The following is a 17,700-nucleotide window of genomic DNA, read 5'->3' as shown; positions in this document are numbered from 1 at the left end:
GGCGAGGGGACGGCTGGACCCTTCGCTTGTACCTCCTAACCACCGCCTCCTCTGTGCTGTCAACAGGGTGCTCCTGGAATTGCCGGTGCCCCCGGGTTCCCTGGGCCACGTGGGCCTCCCGGGCCTCAAGGTGCAACTGGGCCTCTGGGTCCCAAAGGTCAGACGGTAAGAACGTGGGGGAGCAGGTCTGTAGCAGGGGACGTGTTTGTAGAGCGCAAAGAAATGCCGCGTCCCCCTTCCATACACCACAGCCTCCCCACCCCGAAACCACAGCTTCCCCCCGGTGCTGACCCCCCCCCATGCCACAGCCTGTCCCCGGTGTCGACCCCCCCCAAGCCACAGCCTCCCCCCGGTGCCGACCCCCCCATGCCACAGCCTCTCCCCGGTGCTGACCCCCCCCCCCATGCCACAGCCTCTCCCCGGTTCCGACCCCCCACCCATGCTACAGCCTCCCTCCAGTGCCGATCCCCCCCATGCCACAGCCTCCCCCTGGTGTCGACCCCCCCCAAGCCACAGCCTCCCCCCGGTGCCGACCCCCCCATGCCACAGCCTCTCCCCGGTGCTGACCCCCCCACCCATGCCACAGCCTCCCCCTGGTGCCGACCCCCCCATGCCACAGCCTCCCCCTGGTGCTGACACCTCCCTCCCCCACCGACACCACAGCCTTCCCCCAGTGCCAACCCCCCAACGCCACAGCCTCTTCCTGGTGCTGAGCCTCCTGATGCCACAGCCTCCCCTGGTGCCGACCCCCCCACAACGTAGCCTCCTCCCGGTGCTGACAGCTCCCCCCTGCCCAATGCCACAGCCTCTCCCGGGTGCTAACCCCTCCCCCCGCCACCACAGCCTCTCCCCGGTGCCAACCCCTGCCGATGCCACAGCCTCCCCCGGTGCTGACCTCCCGCCTCCGATGCCACAGCCTCCCCCAGGGCCACATTCTCCTCCCAGTGCCACCTTCCCCTCTCACATACCGCAGACTCCACCTGACGGCGTCTCCTGTCCCCCATGCCAGACACTGCTCGTGATGCTGCTTACCCTTCCCTTTGCCACAAATTCTGCCCTGGGCTGCTGTTCCAGGCCATGTGTCCCAAATCCCCCTCCCCCTGCCATGTGCCCCGGGGAAAGGGATCAGCGTACGCCATCGGATACTTCAGGGTGTGCAAACACCGCTCCCTTGGAAATCCACCCTCGAGCGGCATTCACGGCCTGCGGAGACGTACCTGGAGGAGCGTGTGGGCACTGGTCCCATGGGACGATGAGTGAGAGCTCTCTCTTTCTCTGCAGGGAGACCCTGGCATTGCAGGCTTCAAAGGCGAACAAGGCCCCAAAGGTGAATCGGTGAGTATCCAGCAAATCAGCTCGAATGTGATCTACGGTCTGACGAAATCCTGTGATTTATAGTCATGGGCCATCCAGCACGAACCCAGCGGTGGGCAGGTGTGCCCTCGCAGACGCCCCTTGGACGTAACCCTCCAGCACACGCCCGCAGGGTTCTCTGGGCAGGACTCTCAGGCACTGATCACAGAATGACAACCTTCTCCTCCCAAGCCCTAGGCCCTTACAGCAATGTACAGGGTACGTCCTGAGCTAGTCTCTCCAGTAGACAGGTTAACGTAGTGAGTGACAGATACTGCCCCAAAGACCTGATGGCCTAACTAGTGCGGGAGGAAAGAGAGAGGGAACGTGTTGCCTAAAGTCACCAGCAGAGCCCTGAATCCAGATCTTCTGAGTTCCAGTCCAGTGCTCTAGCCACTAGGCTGCCCTGCCTCCCCAGGGTGTAGTTTGAATCCCATCCCTTGACCGTGCTGGGGTAGCCCTCATTCCCCCATGCACCTGTTCCCTGCTTCACGGCACGCTTGGCAGAAGAGAGAGTCTCTCCCGCAGTTAATGAGCCTTTTCCCCTAACTGGCCCCTTGGCTAGCAAGCCCTGCCGGGCCCTCGCGCTGAGCTCACGGAAGGGAAACAATAGCCACCCTGTTGCATTTAGCCTCTGCCTCCCAGAACTTCTCCGCTAGGCCAAGAACATTCTCTCACCGCTCCATTAACCAGCCTGAATACAATGGGGCCAGATCCTCTGCTGGTGTAAATCAGCTCAGCTCTGACGTCTGAGGAGCTACAGCTGATTTACACCAGCACAGGATCTGGCCCACCCTGCAGGACCCTTGTGCTGATGGGCGGTCACAAACAGTTCAGAACTGCATTGTGCTCCTGTTTACATCTCCCAGAGAGAGGCAATGGCCTGAGAGGTGGATCTGGCCAGGGTTCCTTCTACGTCGCTATTATTAAACAGCTCTGAGAGGCTCTGTCTGAGATCAGGGCCTCACGGCGCTAGGGGCTGTACGGGCAGTCCCTGCCATGGGGGAGCTTGCAGTCGAAGTGAACCAGACAGAGGTTAGTAGAGGAAATGGATGCAACTTGCCCAAAGTCACACAGCAGAGCTGGGAATAGGATCCTAGTCGCTGGGCTCCGAGGGCCAGGCCCCACCCACTAGACCACGCTGCCTGCCTGCAATGCACATGCCTCAGCTTGTATGTGATAGAGGCCATGTACCGCAGTGGCTGGTGCAGGAAGGTCCCTCGCACTGTCCTACGTGGCGGGTGAGAGGACGAGGAAGCCTAATGCATGCTCTCCTTGTGTCCCCCCACAGGGCCCCGCAGGGCCACAGGGAGCACCCGGCCCGGCTGGCGAAGAAGGCAAGAGAGGTGGCCGTGGTGAGCCCGGTGCTGCTGGGCCTGTTGGACCCCCCGGAGAGAGAGTAAGTGCCATCAGCATCATGCTTCCACGCTGGAGACATCACCATGCTTGGCAGCCTGGCACGGGACAGAAAGCCGGTGACAGCCACCGTGGCACGAGCCCTGGGATACACGGGGCAACGGCTCCGGTAGCAGGATCCCCAGGAGCCAGGGTGTAAAGGCCACCCGGAGGGGTGAGCTGCAGGATTGGCAGCCCCTGTGATGTGAGCCCATCACGGTGCAAGCCCCCGGCATTCATGGCGTGTCCGCCACATGGGATTCGCAGTGTAACGCCCACCCCAGGGCGAGCCCTGGGACTCCCAATTCAGAGTGAGCTCAGCTACAGGTGTGTGACTTGGGGTGGGGACTGCTGAGATCATCCATCTCCTTGGCCTGTACAGTGCCGGGAAACTAGTGGAGGGAGGATAGTGGTAACTAATACCTTGATGCCACCCTTGTCGTCTCCTCCTTCCTAGGGCTCTCCTGGAAACCGTGGCTTCCCAGGTCAGGATGGTCTCGCTGGGCCCAAGGTGAGTGAAATCACTGCCCCTGTTCAATGAGCAGAATATGGGGGTAGCAAATGATCTAGGGGTCACCTGCCATAGACTCAGCCTAGGCATCTTACTGTCCTGGGTGGAATTTATAGGCAGAGGAACATCCCCTGCCCTGGGGTCTGGTGCAATCCACCCAGGAGGAGGGCCGCTCGACCGTCTGCATGACTCCTCGGGTCCGTTCGGCAACATCTGCCCCCAGAACCGTTCCTGAGCAAAAATAAGGTGCCCCTAACATAAGGCACTGCACTCTGTCCGGAGAGAGCCAACTTCCTGCCCTCTCTGAGCTCCCAGCTGTGGTTTATATATGTCCCTTCTTTCCCAGCATGCCTTGCCCCCAGGTGGGATTGCCACAGGGCTGCCCCGGTGGACTCCATTTCCCAGCCTGCCGTGCTCTCCTGGTTCTGAAGTAGAGGCTGAGAGGAGAGGGGGTTGGAGACTACAGGGATAGTATGAGATCAGTCCATTGCCCATGTCTCCTGTCTCCCAAGTACCTTTCGAGGCTGGATGGGGCTGGCTCAGAGGAGTTCCCATCCCAGTCCCCAAAGAGCCAGTGCACCTTTTTACAGGGATCGACCCAACGCAAAGCAGCCTTAGTCTCGGTGACTCCAGCGGGAGCCAGATTGGGGCCCATAGCGATGACACGCTAAGGCCTCTTTCGTCAGCCTAGCCTGTCCCCAGCCAGACTGGTTGTGGTGCAGCCTCCTGCCCCTGGGTGCCCCCTAGAACGGGGTTGGCTAACGTGTATGTCTTCCTTATCCCCGGACAGGGTGCCCCTGGCGAGCGTGGTCCTGCTGGCCTTGGGGGCCCTAAAGGAGCCACTGGTGATCCTGGACGTCCCGGAGAACCCGGCCTGCCTGGCGCGAGGGTGAGAATGGAGGGGAGATGGCATCAGCTCCCAGCCAAGCTTGGCCTTGACAACTGGGACTGAAAGGGTTAAAATGTTTAGCGAAAGCAACATTACTTGGGGTGGGGGAGCAGAAATGGAACCCCAACTTCCCATGCATCTCATAAGAACATAAGAACGGCCATTCTGGGTCAGAACAAAGGTCCATCCAGCCCAGTATCCTGTCTACTGACAGTGGCCAATGCCAGGTGCCCCAGAGGGAGTGAACCTAACAGGTAATGATCTAGTGATCTCTCTCCTGCCATCCATCTCCACCCTCTGACAAACATGCCTCCAGAGAACCCAAGGCATCACTCTGCTGGTGACCCACCCACAGGGCTGGCATGCGGTGCTGCCAAGAACGCCAGCTGTTTGCACTTCAGCCAGAGTCTAGGCAGGAGACGGCACGTGGGTACCAGTGAGGGGAAGCGCTGGCTGTCAATGGGCCTGAATAAGACTTTTGGGGGGCCGGGGGGAGGGGATGTCGAGAGCTGGATTTCGGTGCTGGCCCAGATACACAGCCACGTTTCCCAGGATTGGGTATTGCAGGTATTGTCAAAACCAGGAGGTGCCTGTCACTGAAATCCGAGAGCTTTGGATGGACCTTTTCCCTTTGCTAGCCAGCGGTTTATCACCGATATCCCATCTTCTGCACATGTAGCTCTCTCGAGGCACCAGCAGGTGGCACTAACCACAATAGCCCGGGTGCCCCTGGGGCGCACTCCCCTCTGAGCCTTTGGCAGGTGGTAATAAGGGAATGTGCAGCCCCGCAGCCCAGCGACAGGGGGCGCTCCAACAGTGCTGAGCCCCCCCTGCCAGACTCCAGGGTAACTGGCTGCAGCTGGAGTCCCCTGGCTGGTGACATGACCCAGTGAGGCTGAACCATATAGGGGCAGATCCTCAGAAGGACACTGAATACTGTATTCAAAGCATCCAGCCCCAATGACTCCCCACTGAGAATCACACTCCTCCCCTCCCCCGCAGTGGGGATAATTCCCGTGCCTGGGCTCCTCTAGGCTCCGTTCTTTTTCTTTGCATTCCAGTAGCACCCAGAGGCCCTAACGGATCAGGGCCCCCATGGTGCCAGGCACTGCACAGACACACAGTGAGAGACGGTCTCTGTCCCAGCTGAGATCAGGGCCCCGTGGTGCCAGGCGCTGCACAGACACACAGCGAGAGACGGTCCCTGCCCCAGCTGAGATCAGGGCCCTGTTGTGTAGTGTGCAGCAGAGGTGTCCCCTCCTCCAAAGACACAGGGGCGAACTGACCGGCTGTTTCAATGTCTCCTGAGTGCCGGCAAACAAGCAGGAACAACCAGCACAGAGCAGGGCTAGTGCAGGGACCCGCAGGAAAGTCCTAACTCCCTGCCTCCTTCTTTCCATCAGGGTCTCACTGGGCGCCCTGGTGATGCTGGTCCTCAAGGCAAAGTCGGTCCTTCTGTAAGTGAGACTCCTCTTCCTTCCTGGGTTGGGCTCTGAGGGGCACTGAATTAAGGGGGTGCTGAATTTGGGGAAGGGGCTAGGAGGTGGCTTCTGAGTTTTGGGAGGTACTAGGTGGGCTCTAAGTTTTTGGGTGTATATATTGGACATTGGGAGTATTGAGTGAGTGTTGAGATTTGGGGGATACTGGGTGGGGGCTGTGATTTTGAGGGTACTGGGGGGTGCTGAGATTTGGGGAGTGCTGGGTGGGGGCTGAAATTTGGGGGGATATTTGGAGGGCACTAATATTTAGGGGTAGTGGGTGGGGGCTGTGATTTGGGGGTATATTAGCGAGTGGCTATGATTGGGGGGATATTGGGTGGGCACTGAGATTTGGTAGGGGATATTGGGTGGGTGCTGTGCTTTGAGGGTGCTGGGTGGGGCTGTGATTGGGGAGTGGATATTAGGTAGGTGCTGTGCTTTCGGGGGTGCTGGGTGGGGGCTGTGATTGGAGTGGGGATATTGGGTGGGTGCTGTGCTTTGGAGGGATATTGGGGTGGGGATATTACATGGGGGCTGTGATTGGGGAGGGGATATTGGGTGGGTGCTGTGCTTTGGGAGGTGCTGGGTGGGGACTGTGATTGGAGTGGGGATATTGGGTGGATGCTGTGCTTTGGGGGGTGCTGGGTGGGGGCTGTGATTGGGGAGGGGATATTAGGTGGGTGCTGTGCTTTGGGGGGTGCTGGGTGGGGGCTGTGATTGGGGAGGGGATATTGGGTGGGTGCTGTGCTTTGGGAGGTGCTGAGTGGGGACTGTGATTGGAGTGGGGATATTGGGTGGGTGCTGTGCTTGGGGGGTGCTGGGTGGGGGCTGTGATTGGGGTGGAGATATGGGGTGGGTGCTGTGCTTTGGGCAGTACTGGGGGGGCTGTGATTGGGGTGGGGATATTGGGTGGGTGCTGTGCTTTGGGGGGTGCTGGGGAGGTGCAGATATTTTGGGGCAAGAAGCACTAATTCATGTGTTTGTGTGCCACGTGCTAGCAGGCGTGTTCCAGGGGAGCGTGGCGGAGTGGTGGGTGATCATGGCACTTTCAGAATGCCCCCTGGCAATGTGCTCCCCTCCTGGGACAGGGCAGTGCCTCGTAGCGCCGAAAACAGCACAGCCTCAACTCAGCGCTTTGCCGGGGGGGAACGAAGCCCCCGGCCTTTGGCACTGTTGGCGCCTGAGCCTTGTGTGCAGAACGCAACAGTTGATGGGACACCCAGCGCTCTTGCCCAGACTAAGCCGCAGGTTCCTACAGGCTGCACGTGGGGGCTGCTCAGAGTGCAAGAGGGAGATCATCCACTAACGTGCCAACCTCTGTGCCTCCCTGCAGGGTGCCCCTGGTGAGGACGGTCGCCCTGGCCCGCCAGGCCCACAAGGTGCTCGCGGGCAGCCTGGCGTCATGGGTTTCCCAGGGCCAAAAGGTGCTAACGTAAGTACACGTTCCTGAAGTGGTACCCCACCCCACCCCCCCATGCCCCCCTCCCGCCAGGCAGCGTGGGCCAAGGGACAGCACCCCAGTGAGGCCGCGGGGGATGGAGAATCTTGCAGTGGCAGTGGGCCCCCCCGCAGTCCATCTCTGCAGTCCATATACGACATGTACAGCCCTGCGCCAGGGGTAGAGCTTCGCCACTGAGCGGGCATCGGGCAAAGGAGGAATGAGAGGCCCGAAGCAAAGGACCCTGGGAAATCCCCGAGTTGGCGCCAACATGTCCAGGTGCCCCGTGGAGCTGCCGTTTCTTCAGCTCAGCCGGAGTGGAGCCAGGACTAGGCTAGCCCCAGCTCCATGGACCCCATTTGTATCACTCCTGCTGATGTCAGTCTGGACAGCTGCTGCTAGCCACATCCCTGAGCCTGTTCTGGTCACATCGGAGCCTCGTTCACCGCGCCGTGTGTTCTCTTTCCTCCTAGGGCGAGGCTGGTAAAGCTGGAGAGAAGGGATTGCCCGGCGCTCCTGGTCTGAGAGTAAGTGGGTTTATCTTCCCCGCCCCCCTCTATTACAACACAGGCTGACACCCCATGGAGAGATCTCAGCCCCTCCCTGCAGGCAGCCACGCCCAGAATCAGACTCTGGCCAGTCCATTTCCCAGGGGGCAAGGCAGGATTGCTCCCCTTTGCACTTTTAACAGAAGGCTCTCCAGTCTAGCTTCAAATATCCCCCGCCACAGGGTTCCCCGCACTGCTCCTGGGAGATTCCCTCCCAGTTTTGCCCCTGGCTGGCAGAGATCTTGTTTTAGGAGGGTCACTTAATGTGTGACAAAGGCAGCATTGGGAGCCCCATTGTACAGATGGAAACAGGGCTGGATAGATTAAGTGACTCAGCCGGGCCAAGCCAGGAATTGAACTCAGCACCTTCCTCTCTCAAGGAGCAGCGTTTTGATTTTTCAGAATTTGGTGGGTGCACCAAAGCCCTAGTGATATGGGGCCCAGGTGAGAGCCCAGCTGGATGGATGGACAGCGGGATAAATGGACAGATAGACGGAGAAATCTACTGCTGCCTAGTCCGTTACACCAGGAGCAGAGAAAGATTGCGAGGTCCCGGGAGGGAATTTTAAAAGCACAGCAGTCTGGTAGCTAAAAAGGGCTCACTGATCAATGCCCTGGGGGTTTCTTTTCTCTCTAGGGTCTTCCTGGCAAAGATGGTGAGACAGGAGCTTCCGGCCCCCCCGGACCTTCCGTGAGTACTTGCTGCTAGAAGGAAATCAGCGAGGCTGGTCTCTCTAGCCACAATACAGAGATGGACCCGGGCAGGATGGCTGACCCATAGGCCTGCTGGTCACAGAGACTGGGATTTCTTTCCTGGAGAGCAACCCAGACTGGGAGACCCCATTACACTAGATTGGGGGATCTGCTCCTTTCCCAGTTCCAAACTGGGAGACCCTGCCCCTTGCCCAGTTACCCCAGACTGGGGGACCCTGCTCCTTTACCAGACTGGAGGATTGTTTCCCAGTTCACCCAGACTGGGGGTCTTGCCTCTTTCCCAGTTCCCCATACTGGGACCCTATACCTCGCCTGGTCCGTGAGTTGCCAGTCCACACTTCACCCAATAACAGGGGTGGATGGATGCTGAGCGGAATCCGGTTGCAATGTAGAACCCACATGTAGCCACCAGAGGGCGCTCTGGGTTTAATTTTTTTTTGCCAGAGCCTGGCTGCTCTAACATAGGGGAACCTGGTTTAGAGAACAAATCAAAGTAAAACAAACCAGGCACGTCACAGATATCCGACTTCAAGGGCTACCACACAGGGTGGGTGTCCTGGATGACGTGTCCAGTCCCATCACGGGCACCGTAGCCCTGTCCTATCACTGTCCTCCCCATTGGGCCCTAAATCTGGGGTCAGGACCGGATGTAGTTTATGCTCACAGTTCTCCCTTCCTTCTGCAGGGGCCTGCTGGAGAGAGGGGTGAGCAGGGCTCGCCAGGTCCTTCTGGCTTCCAGGTGAGTAGGAGCGATGCCTTTTAACCCTTTTGCAGTGTGGGGTCAGGGCAGTTCTGTAAATACCTGCACCCCGAGCTCCATCCCCCTAAACAACCAGGAGCTCTGGCCTGCTCAGTGTATCTCTGTTGGAGGCTTTAGACACATGCTTCAGCCCTAGTGCCAGCAGGCTGGCTGCTTCCAGGAGCGGATGCCCCATGTGCCAGATCCAGAATCCCAGCTGGGCCCTTTTGTTACCCAACACGTGCTCTGAACATGCCCCACACAGCCCAGAGACTGAGGATGTGTCTACACTGCACACTAAGCCTGGGCTGTGACTCAGGTTTGAGCCCAAGCCCCTCGTTCCGTCTACACACAAATCAGTCTGACTCAGGGCAGGAAGCACCCGGATCCTAGGACCCTGCTCGGGGATGTGGGTCAGAGCCCAAGTCCCGCTGTGAATCGAGGTCCCGTCATTTTGCAGTGTGGATGCAGCTCAAGCCACAGACCCAAGTCAGAAGGTCTGCGTAGCGCGGATGTGTTAGTGTGGCTCTGAGACCCGGCCCCAGCAATTGCAAACCCAGGTTTACAGTGCAGTATGGATGCTCAAGCGCAGGCTTGGAAACACTGAGTCCACAAGCCCGGGGCCCAGAGACCTGGGTTTCCAATGCAGCGTGGACATGAGCAACCGACGATCATGGCTAACCTCTCTGCACTCCTTCCTTTCAGGGACTCCCCGGCCCCCCAGGTCCTCCAGGCGAAGGTGGCAAGCCAGGAGATCAGGTGAGTTCAGACCCCATCCCAGAGCCTCCTTAGCGCCTCACTGCAGGCCATGAACAGAGCTGCCATGCGAGCTGGCAGCTGAGTCCCCTTTGCAAGGAGGAGGGTTCCCCTGGGGTTTAGTCCCCTGGTGCCGGCGCTGAGTCAGGGAGGTTCAGCCCACCTAGCTCAAGCCACCATGCGGGGAAACGCCTGAGTCACTGAAGAAGCCTGATGATCACTAAACCTGGGGCTCTGTCAGACTCAGCATGCTGCCCTCCCGCCCTGATCTAGGGTTTCCTGGGCCACCTCAGGAGCGAGACAGCGCGTGCGATGCACCAGGCTCAGACTGGTCCCCTCGCACCGCCCGAAAGCTGCTAGTCAGAAACAACCCTCGCTCGCACATTGCTGCTGATTTGCACGTCTGCCCAGTCTGAGTCAAATGACAGCCAGAGCCTCCCGCAGGGCGAACTGACCCCACCGCGCCTGGGGAGAGCGGGCCCTGCTGTAGGTCTGTTCCCATCTTCTCTCTGGACGGGGTGGTGCGTCTCTGGCTAGGGAAGGACCTCTCTTGCCTAGGAGCCTCCCTCTCGGAGTGTAACTGCCGTCTCCCCCTTCTTGCTCTCCATAGGGCGTCCCTGGCGAAGCTGGCACCCCAGGCCTCGTGGGTCCCCGAGTAAGTATTATCCGTCCTCTGGGTCGCAGAGCAGGGAGCTCAGCAGCTGGGTTATTGTTATTTATTAGGTGTTACAGCAGCGCCTAGGAGCACCTGTCCTGGACCAGGAGCCCATCGTGCTAGGTGCTTCATTAGATATATTACGGTAGTGCCCTGGAGCCCTTGGCATGAATCAGGACCCTGTTGTGCTAGATGCTGTACATTATTATTGCTACATATTCTATGTATTACGGTATCACTGCAGAGCCTTACTCATGGAACAGGGCTGCATGGTGCTAGGTGCTGTATATTAGTTATTAGGTGTATTACAGTAGTGCCCAGGAGCCCCTGTCCTGGACCAGGAGCCCATCGCGCTAGGCGCTGTACAAACCCAGAACAAGAAGACTGTGCTGTCGTTCTTGGCCTTGTATCTGCTGCTCATGGTCTCAGCACCCGTTGCATCTCCGCTGACATCGCCCCTGAGCGCCCCTTGCACCATTAACCGCCCCCTCCAGGGCACTGGCAGCAAAACAGTCAAAAGCCACCTTTCAGTTTTGGTCTCTCCACTTTTGGGTGCCCTGTGTAACCCCCCGGTATTTCTACAGCAGCTTCCAGGCAATCCCAGAGCATCTAACAGGCAGCCGCGAGGGAACATTCACCCAGCGCTGATACGCAGCCACCTCTGGGGTGGAGCGTGGCAGCCACCTGCCGCAGCAGGGCAGCCCCGAGCGACCCTGTTGCATTGGGGCATGATTGCCGAGATGCACCGTGTGATAAAACCGCCAGGGCCCTTTAATTGCCTCTGCCAGTCCCCAGCTGTGACCTCTCCCTAACGGTGTCTCTTTCCACGCCAGGGTGAACGCGGCTTCCCAGGTGAACGTGGCTCTCCAGGTTCACAAGGTCTGCAGGGTGCTCGAGGGCTCCCTGGAACTCCTGGTACCGATGGACCCAAGGTAGGTTCCCTTGTGTAACCCAGGCAGCTCTTTGTCTCTCTCTCTCGTAGCCGATTCAGTCCTTGTGCTGTGTCCTGGCTGAGAGAACCGGTCCTGTAGCTCTGGCATGCGAGGCTCAGGCTTTCCACTCTAGGGGGCCACGGTTCAATCCCCACCCGGGGTGGCATCGTACCGGTCGCCAGGATGAGATCTTGCCCTGGGAAGGGGGCAGGAAAACGGACCTTAGCAGCTGCAGGCTTTGTGGGCATCATGTTTACAAGGGCCCCAAAGGGCTGGGCCCCTAAGCATCCGGTCTGTCCGATGGGAGAACGTTCCACCAGGGCAGAGCCTCGCATGGCCTGGGACAGAGCAGCCTAGGCTGACTGCTCAGCCTCGCTTGATTGCTATCATAGTGCAGCTCCGTGCACACGAAGAGGGCGTGGCCAATCCTGCCCCGTCTACATCACCCAGAGCATGGCTTTCCCAGTGCAACTCCTCCCCTACAGCAGCACTTAAAATGGGAGTTGATATGTCCACCTCATCCTCTCGCTTTAGGACCTTGACTTAGGAAACCACTGGAGCTACAGTCCAGGGGTTCTCAACTTGGGGCCATGAACGGTGGCAGTGTCGTGACTACCCTTTCCTTCCCGTTTTGCTGGCGGGGAGGGAGTCCCGGGGAGGTCAGGGGGTAATGTGGAGAATCACTGCTCTAGCCCCCCCAAGTCCAGTGACGGGGGACAGCAGCTCCCTCAGGATCTGGAAACATGCAGCCGCTCAGTGATCTTGCTGTGTTTCTCCACTCTAGGGTGCGACTGGTCCATCCGGCCCTAATGGTGCCCAAGGTCCCCCTGGTCTGCAAGGGATGCCCGGTGAGAGGGGAGCAGCTGGTATTTCTGGACCAAAGGGAGACAGGGTAAGTAGCACCTTCCCCAGGACTTCAGGGGTCAGGCATTGCACAGGGCAGACACATGCAGGGCTGGATTCCCGGCGGGTGAGAGCTATGGAAGACGTAATGATTGCAATGTAGTGATGCTGATTTATAGACGCTGGGAGCTGGCCCCATGGACTTCAATGGAACTATGGGATCTAGCCACGTTCATGCGAAGAAGGGGGGATATGGGAAGGGGAACCTGCCTACCCAGCACTGAATATATTTGGCCTCAGGGATGTCGACCTTAATGCAGAGAGTTCAGACCCATAGACCAGAGGACACAAGATCAGCGGCTTCCATCAGATCTTTGAAAGCGCTAAGCAATTTCCAGCTGTTGCAGGGGCTTTGGTGAACCTCGGTCCTACCTAGCCCCGACCTGTGGCACACAATAACTTGGTCTTCTGTGGGCCATGATACCTGGGTTTACTTTCGGTTGTTGGGTGTAGAGTGCCGGGTGGTATGGGTGGCCTGTGACACACGGGAGATCAGGCTAGATGATCTGTGGTCCCTGACTCTAAGCATTTCTATCACCTGCGACAGGTGAAAGACCATCTGCCAATCAAGCAGTCCAATCCCCCATTAGTTCTTGATCTATCTCTGGGATCTCTTTGCTGCCCTCTCTGAGCTGATGGGGTGGGGGAGGGTCTCGTGGCCCATTGTTGCCCTGGGATGGTTCGGCCGTACTGGCGGCTGGGTGGTAACTTCCCTCTGATCTCCTCCCACAGGGTGATGTCGGCGAGAAAGGCCCAGAAGGCGCTCCCGGCAAGGACGGCGGAAGAGTAAGTAGAGGGGAAGGCCTCACTCGCTCAGATTGTCACGGGGACAGAGTAATCATGCAACATCCCAGCCGTCTGCCTGTCGAGCTACGCGAGCAGCTGACCCTGGGGACATACGCTGGAGGGTAGCTTAAAGGTCAAGCAGAGAGCTGCGACGGTGCGGAGACCAGGCAGAGCGCGACAGCGGTCAGGGAACGAGCGGTCACGGTGTAGCGGTCAGAAAGCCCTGCTGGTCAGGAAGAGTAGCGGCAGCGTAGGAATTGCCAGGGAGCTGTCGCAGTCAGGTAGAGTTGTAGAAGTGTTGCAGGGAGGCAGGCAGTAGCTGGGTAGCACGCAGAGCTGGAGCAGTGTAGGAGTCCGGCTGTAGCAGTCAGGCAGAGCGGTAGCCACGTGCTGGAGCAGGGTAGGAGTCCGGCTGTAGCAGTCAGGCAGAGCTGTAGTCATGGAGCTGGCAGAGAGCGGGACCAGGGTAGGAGTCCGGCTGTAGCAGTCAGGCAGAGCTGTAGTCATGGAGCTGGCAGAGAGCGGGACCAGGGTAGGAGTCCGGCTGTAGCAGTCAGGCAGAGCTGTAGCCATGGAGCTGGCAGAGAGCGGGAGCAGGGTAGGAGTCCGGCTGTAGCAGTCAGGCAGAGCTGTAGCCATGGAGCTGGCAGAGAGCGGGAGCAGGGTAGGAGTCCGGCTGTAGCAGTCAGGCAGAGCTGTAGCCATGGAGCTGGCAGAGAGCGGGAGCAGGGTAGGAGTCCGGCTGTAGCAGCATAGCTGGCAGAGAGCAGTAGCTGGGTAGCAGTCACACACAGCTGTAGGAGTACAGCAGACAAGCTGTAGCCGGTTCACGGGCAGGGAGCTGTAGCTGGGTAGCAGTTGGGCTGAAGCCGGGTAGTAGACAAGCAGAGCTGTAGCCTCATTGCAAGCGGAGAGCTGGAGCAGGGTAGGAGTCCGGCTGTAGCAGTCAGGCAGAGCTGTAGCCATGGAGCTGGCAGAGAGCGGGAGCAGGGTAGGAGTCCGGCTGTAGCAGTCAGGCAGAGCTGTAGCCATGGAGCTGGCAGAGAGCGGGAGCAGGGTAGGAGTCCGGCTGTAGCAGTCAAGCAGAGCTGTAGCCATGGAGCTGGCAGAGAGCGGGAGCAGGGTAGGAGTCCGGCTGTAGCAGTCAAGCAGAGCTGTAGCCATGGAGCTGGCAGAGAGCGGGAGCAGGGTAGGAGTCCGGCTGTAGCAGTCAGGCAGAGCTGTAGCCATGGAGCTGGCAGAGAGCTGGAGCAGGGTAGGAGTCCGGCTGTAGCAGTCAAGCAGAGCGGTAGCCACGTGCTGGAGCAGGGTAGGAGTCCGGCTGTAGCAGTCAGGCAGAGCTGTAGCCACATAGCTGGCAGAGAGCTGGAGCAGGGTAGGAGTCCGGCTGTAGCCATGTAGCAGTCTAGCACAGTTGTAGCTGCATAGCTGTCAGGCGGAGCTGGAGCTAGGTAGCATTCAGGCTGTAGCGGTGTTTGTCAGGCTGTAGCAGGCAGAGGGTTGTTATTACTCCCTTGCTGTTTTAAAACCGATCCCCAGGGTTTTGAGGCATGGCGCTCCATGCTGCAGAGAAGCCAGCGAAGCTGGAAGGTCTGGGTTCAGTCTCTGACACTAACCCAGCCCCGGGCTCACACTGGGCTCTGCCCGGCACACACAGGCAGCAGGTGCTCTTCACTGCCATCTGCTCACCCTCCTCTCCCTCTTCCCTTTCCCAGGGTTTGACAGGTCCGATCGGCCCCCCTGGCCCTTCTGGCCCCAACGGCGAGAAGGTAAGAACCCAGGAACTCTGCATGACGCCTGGCTGGGGGCAGTGGGGCTCAGTGCAATGCGGGAAGGGCATAAAGAGCAACATTCACTGCTCAGACCCCATGGATTTCCCAGCCTCTCGGTGACAAAGGTCTGTGCTCCTCCGTGACTCCCCCCAGGTGTACATAGATCAGGCTGCCGGAGCCAGAGATACTGCAAGAGCTATGGCCCAGCTGGGAGGGTCACTGATCTGTGGGAGGGGCCTTGGCATATGGGCGGGGCTTCAGGGCACAAGCCGAGCCAGTGCCATGTACGGTTGCCAGGCGTCTGGTTTTCGACTAGAACGCCTGGTTGAAAAGGGACCCTGGCGGCTCCGGTCAGCAGCGCAGTGGGGCAGGCAGGCTCCCGTCACTACCTGGCTCCGTGCGGCTCCCGGAAACGGCGATGTGTCCCTGTGGCCCCTAGGCAGAGGCGTGGCCAGGTGGCTCCACGCACTGCCCCCACACCAAGCACCGGCTCCGCGGCTCCCATTGGCCAGGAACCGTGGCCATTGGGAGTTGCAGGGGTGGCGCCTGCGGGCAGGGGCAGCATGCGGAGCCGCCTGGCCCCTCTGCCTAGGAGCCAGACATGCTGGCTGCTTCCAGGAGCCACCTGAGGTAAGTGCCGCCTGGAGCCTGCACCCCTCACCCCCTCCCACACTCTGAACCCCTCGGCCCCACCCTCCAGCCTGGAGCCCCCTCCTGCGCCCAAAACCCCTCATCCCTCACCCAACCCCAGAGCCCGCACCCCTAGGTGGAGCCTTCATCCCCCCACACTCCCCCCCATACCCCACCCCCTGGCCCTAGCCCTGAGCCCCCTCCCACACCCCAACCCCCTCAACCCCATCCCAGAGCTCCCGCACCCCCAGCTGGAGCCCTCACCCCGCAACCCCCTGTCCCAGCCCTGAGTCCCTTCTCACATCCCAAACCCCTCATCCCTGACCCCACTCCAGAGCCCACACCCCCAGCCGGAGCCCTCACCCCTCTCACACCCCAACTCCCGCCCCAGCCCGGTGAAAATGAGCCAGGGTTGGGGAGAGAGAGCAATGGAGGGAGGGGGGATGGAGTGAGCGGGGGGGCGGGGCCTTGGAGAAGGGGCGGGGCAAGTGTGTTCGGTTTTCTGCAATCAGAAATATGGCAACCCTGGTGCCATGGGGAGAACTTTGAGCTGGGGGGTGGGGTGGGGGAGTCCTCAAGTTGGAGTGTGGGAGGGTTATGGGGGAACGAGGGAACGGAAAGGGCTGGGGGAGCGGCTTTGGGAGCATGGGTGTGTCTTGGAGCTGGAGGAGGGGCTTGAGAGGAAGCTCAGGCTGTGGGTGGAGCTTGAGATCTGGGCAGGGCTTTGGGCTCTGGAAAGAGGGTAAGGATGGGGCTGGGCTCAGGCCAAGCAGGGGGTGCAGAATGCAGAAGGTAAACTGAGGCTGTGGAAGCAGGAAGTGCAGAGTCCCACGTAATCTACAACCTCTGGCCAGCCATATCCCCCTGACTGCTCTCACATCTCCTTCTTTCTCCCTGTCTAGGGTGAATCGGGTCCCCCAGGCCCATCTGGTGCTGCCGGCGCCCGCGGTGCCCCGGTAAGTGTGATGCCAACAACCTTAGGTCCCCAGACCTTGGTTCACACAATGGGACTGAGCCCCTTGGCCGGGAGGCGGGGTCTGTGCCCCTCTCAATTCAGAGACCACCCGGGGAATTCGCCGGCTTCCCCATTCTTGCCAACATTGCTCTGATTGATGGGGATAGCCGCCAGAGGCCCCGCTCATTGTGCTAGGTCAGGGGGGTCATGACCCTCAGTGCGTGGGGCTCACAAACAGGTGTCAAGAGGTCGAGACCACCTGACTAAATAGGGGTGGGGTGCCAGCTACATGGGAGAGGCTCCTGGGGAGTGTCCCCAAATGGACAAGGTCGAGAACCAGGGTGCTAGATGCTGTACAGACATGGAAGCACAAAGATGCCTCCTGCCCCATAGAGCTTGCTGTCCAGGTTGGGGTGTTTCCTTCCTGGGCCCCCCATTTAACCCCAGTCCTTTCTGTTTCAGGGTGATCGTGGTGAGCCTGGAGCCCCTGGCCCTGCTGGATTTGCTGGACCTCCCGTGAGTAAAGCCGCGTTTGCTGACCCTTGTCGTCCAGGTTCCCTCTCTATCCCGCCCCTCGATAGCCATGTACCCATAGTGATGACGGTGTCACATGCCCAGCACCGGGCACCTGTCTCGCAGGGAGGCCACATCTCACCCTGGGTGCTTTTTCTTCCCTTCCTGATGCAGGGCGCTGACGGCCAACCCGGCGCTAAAGGTGAACAAGGAGAATCTGGCCAGAAGGGAGACGCTGGGGCCCCGGGTCCACAGGGTTCTTCCGGTGCTCCTGGTCCACAGGTTGGTAAAGCCAAGTCCCGCTCCTCCCCCCATGACCCCACTGGGAAGGCAGCCTGGAAGAGTGGGGGCTGGCCAGAGATGAACCATCCTCAGGAAAAGGGGCCCAAGAAAGGACAGTGCTTTGCTTTGAAAATACTCCGGCCACTTGCAACGGGTCAGAACCTAGGATCTGGGTCACTGATTTATCCCAGCTGAGGGATAAGAGTTTGAAATGGCTGATGCCCCAGTAATCCCTCACCCCGATTTTCCCTTTCATGGAGGAGCCTGGGTTCAGTTTGGAATAAACCCCCAGAACCGGCCCAGGAAAGAGGGGGCTGGATTCCTGCCAGAGGGTCGCCCCTCTCTCTGCAATGGCAGTGCCCTATTCCAAGGCGCACGCACACCAGGGAGCAAGGGCGGCAGTTTCATTGCAGCCATGAAGCCCTCTAGGAGCTTGGAGGGCTGGAAAATA

At 59.6% G+C, this 17,700-nt stretch overlaps 1 protein-coding gene across 2 annotated transcripts in view; it reads left to right on the top strand.

The window, feature by feature from the left end:
* COL2A1 (collagen type II alpha 1 chain) overlaps positions 1-17,700 on the top strand; it is a 64,067-nt gene that overhangs the window by 30,013 nt on the left and 16,354 nt on the right. For both annotated transcript variants that reach the window (XM_074935511.1, XM_074935512.1), the window contains 19 exons: positions 67-165; positions 1,282-1,335; positions 2,645-2,752; positions 3,206-3,259; positions 4,050-4,148; positions 5,552-5,605; positions 6,960-7,058; positions 7,538-7,591; positions 8,250-8,303; positions 9,012-9,065; positions 9,771-9,824; positions 10,432-10,476; positions 11,310-11,408; positions 12,193-12,300; positions 13,044-13,097; positions 14,813-14,866; positions 16,402-16,455; positions 16,917-16,970; positions 17,142-17,249. In XM_074935511.1, the coding sequence (XP_074791612.1) occupies positions 67-165; positions 1,282-1,335; positions 2,645-2,752; positions 3,206-3,259; positions 4,050-4,148; positions 5,552-5,605; positions 6,960-7,058; positions 7,538-7,591; positions 8,250-8,303; positions 9,012-9,065; positions 9,771-9,824; positions 10,432-10,476; positions 11,310-11,408; positions 12,193-12,300; positions 13,044-13,097; positions 14,813-14,866; positions 16,402-16,455; positions 16,917-16,970; positions 17,142-17,249 (1,359 nt within the window). The remainder of the gene's footprint in view (positions 1-66; positions 166-1,281; positions 1,336-2,644; positions 2,753-3,205; positions 3,260-4,049; positions 4,149-5,551; positions 5,606-6,959; positions 7,059-7,537; positions 7,592-8,249; positions 8,304-9,011; positions 9,066-9,770; positions 9,825-10,431; positions 10,477-11,309; positions 11,409-12,192; positions 12,301-13,043; positions 13,098-14,812; positions 14,867-16,401; positions 16,456-16,916; positions 16,971-17,141; positions 17,250-17,700) is intronic.

The sequence above is a fragment of the Natator depressus genome, chromosome 20, assembly GCF_965152275.1.
Source record: "Natator depressus isolate rNatDep1 chromosome 20, rNatDep2.hap1, whole genome shotgun sequence".
NCBI lineage: Eukaryota > Metazoa > Chordata > Testudines > Cheloniidae > Natator > Natator depressus.
This window is presented reverse-complemented; position numbering and strand designations above follow the sequence as displayed.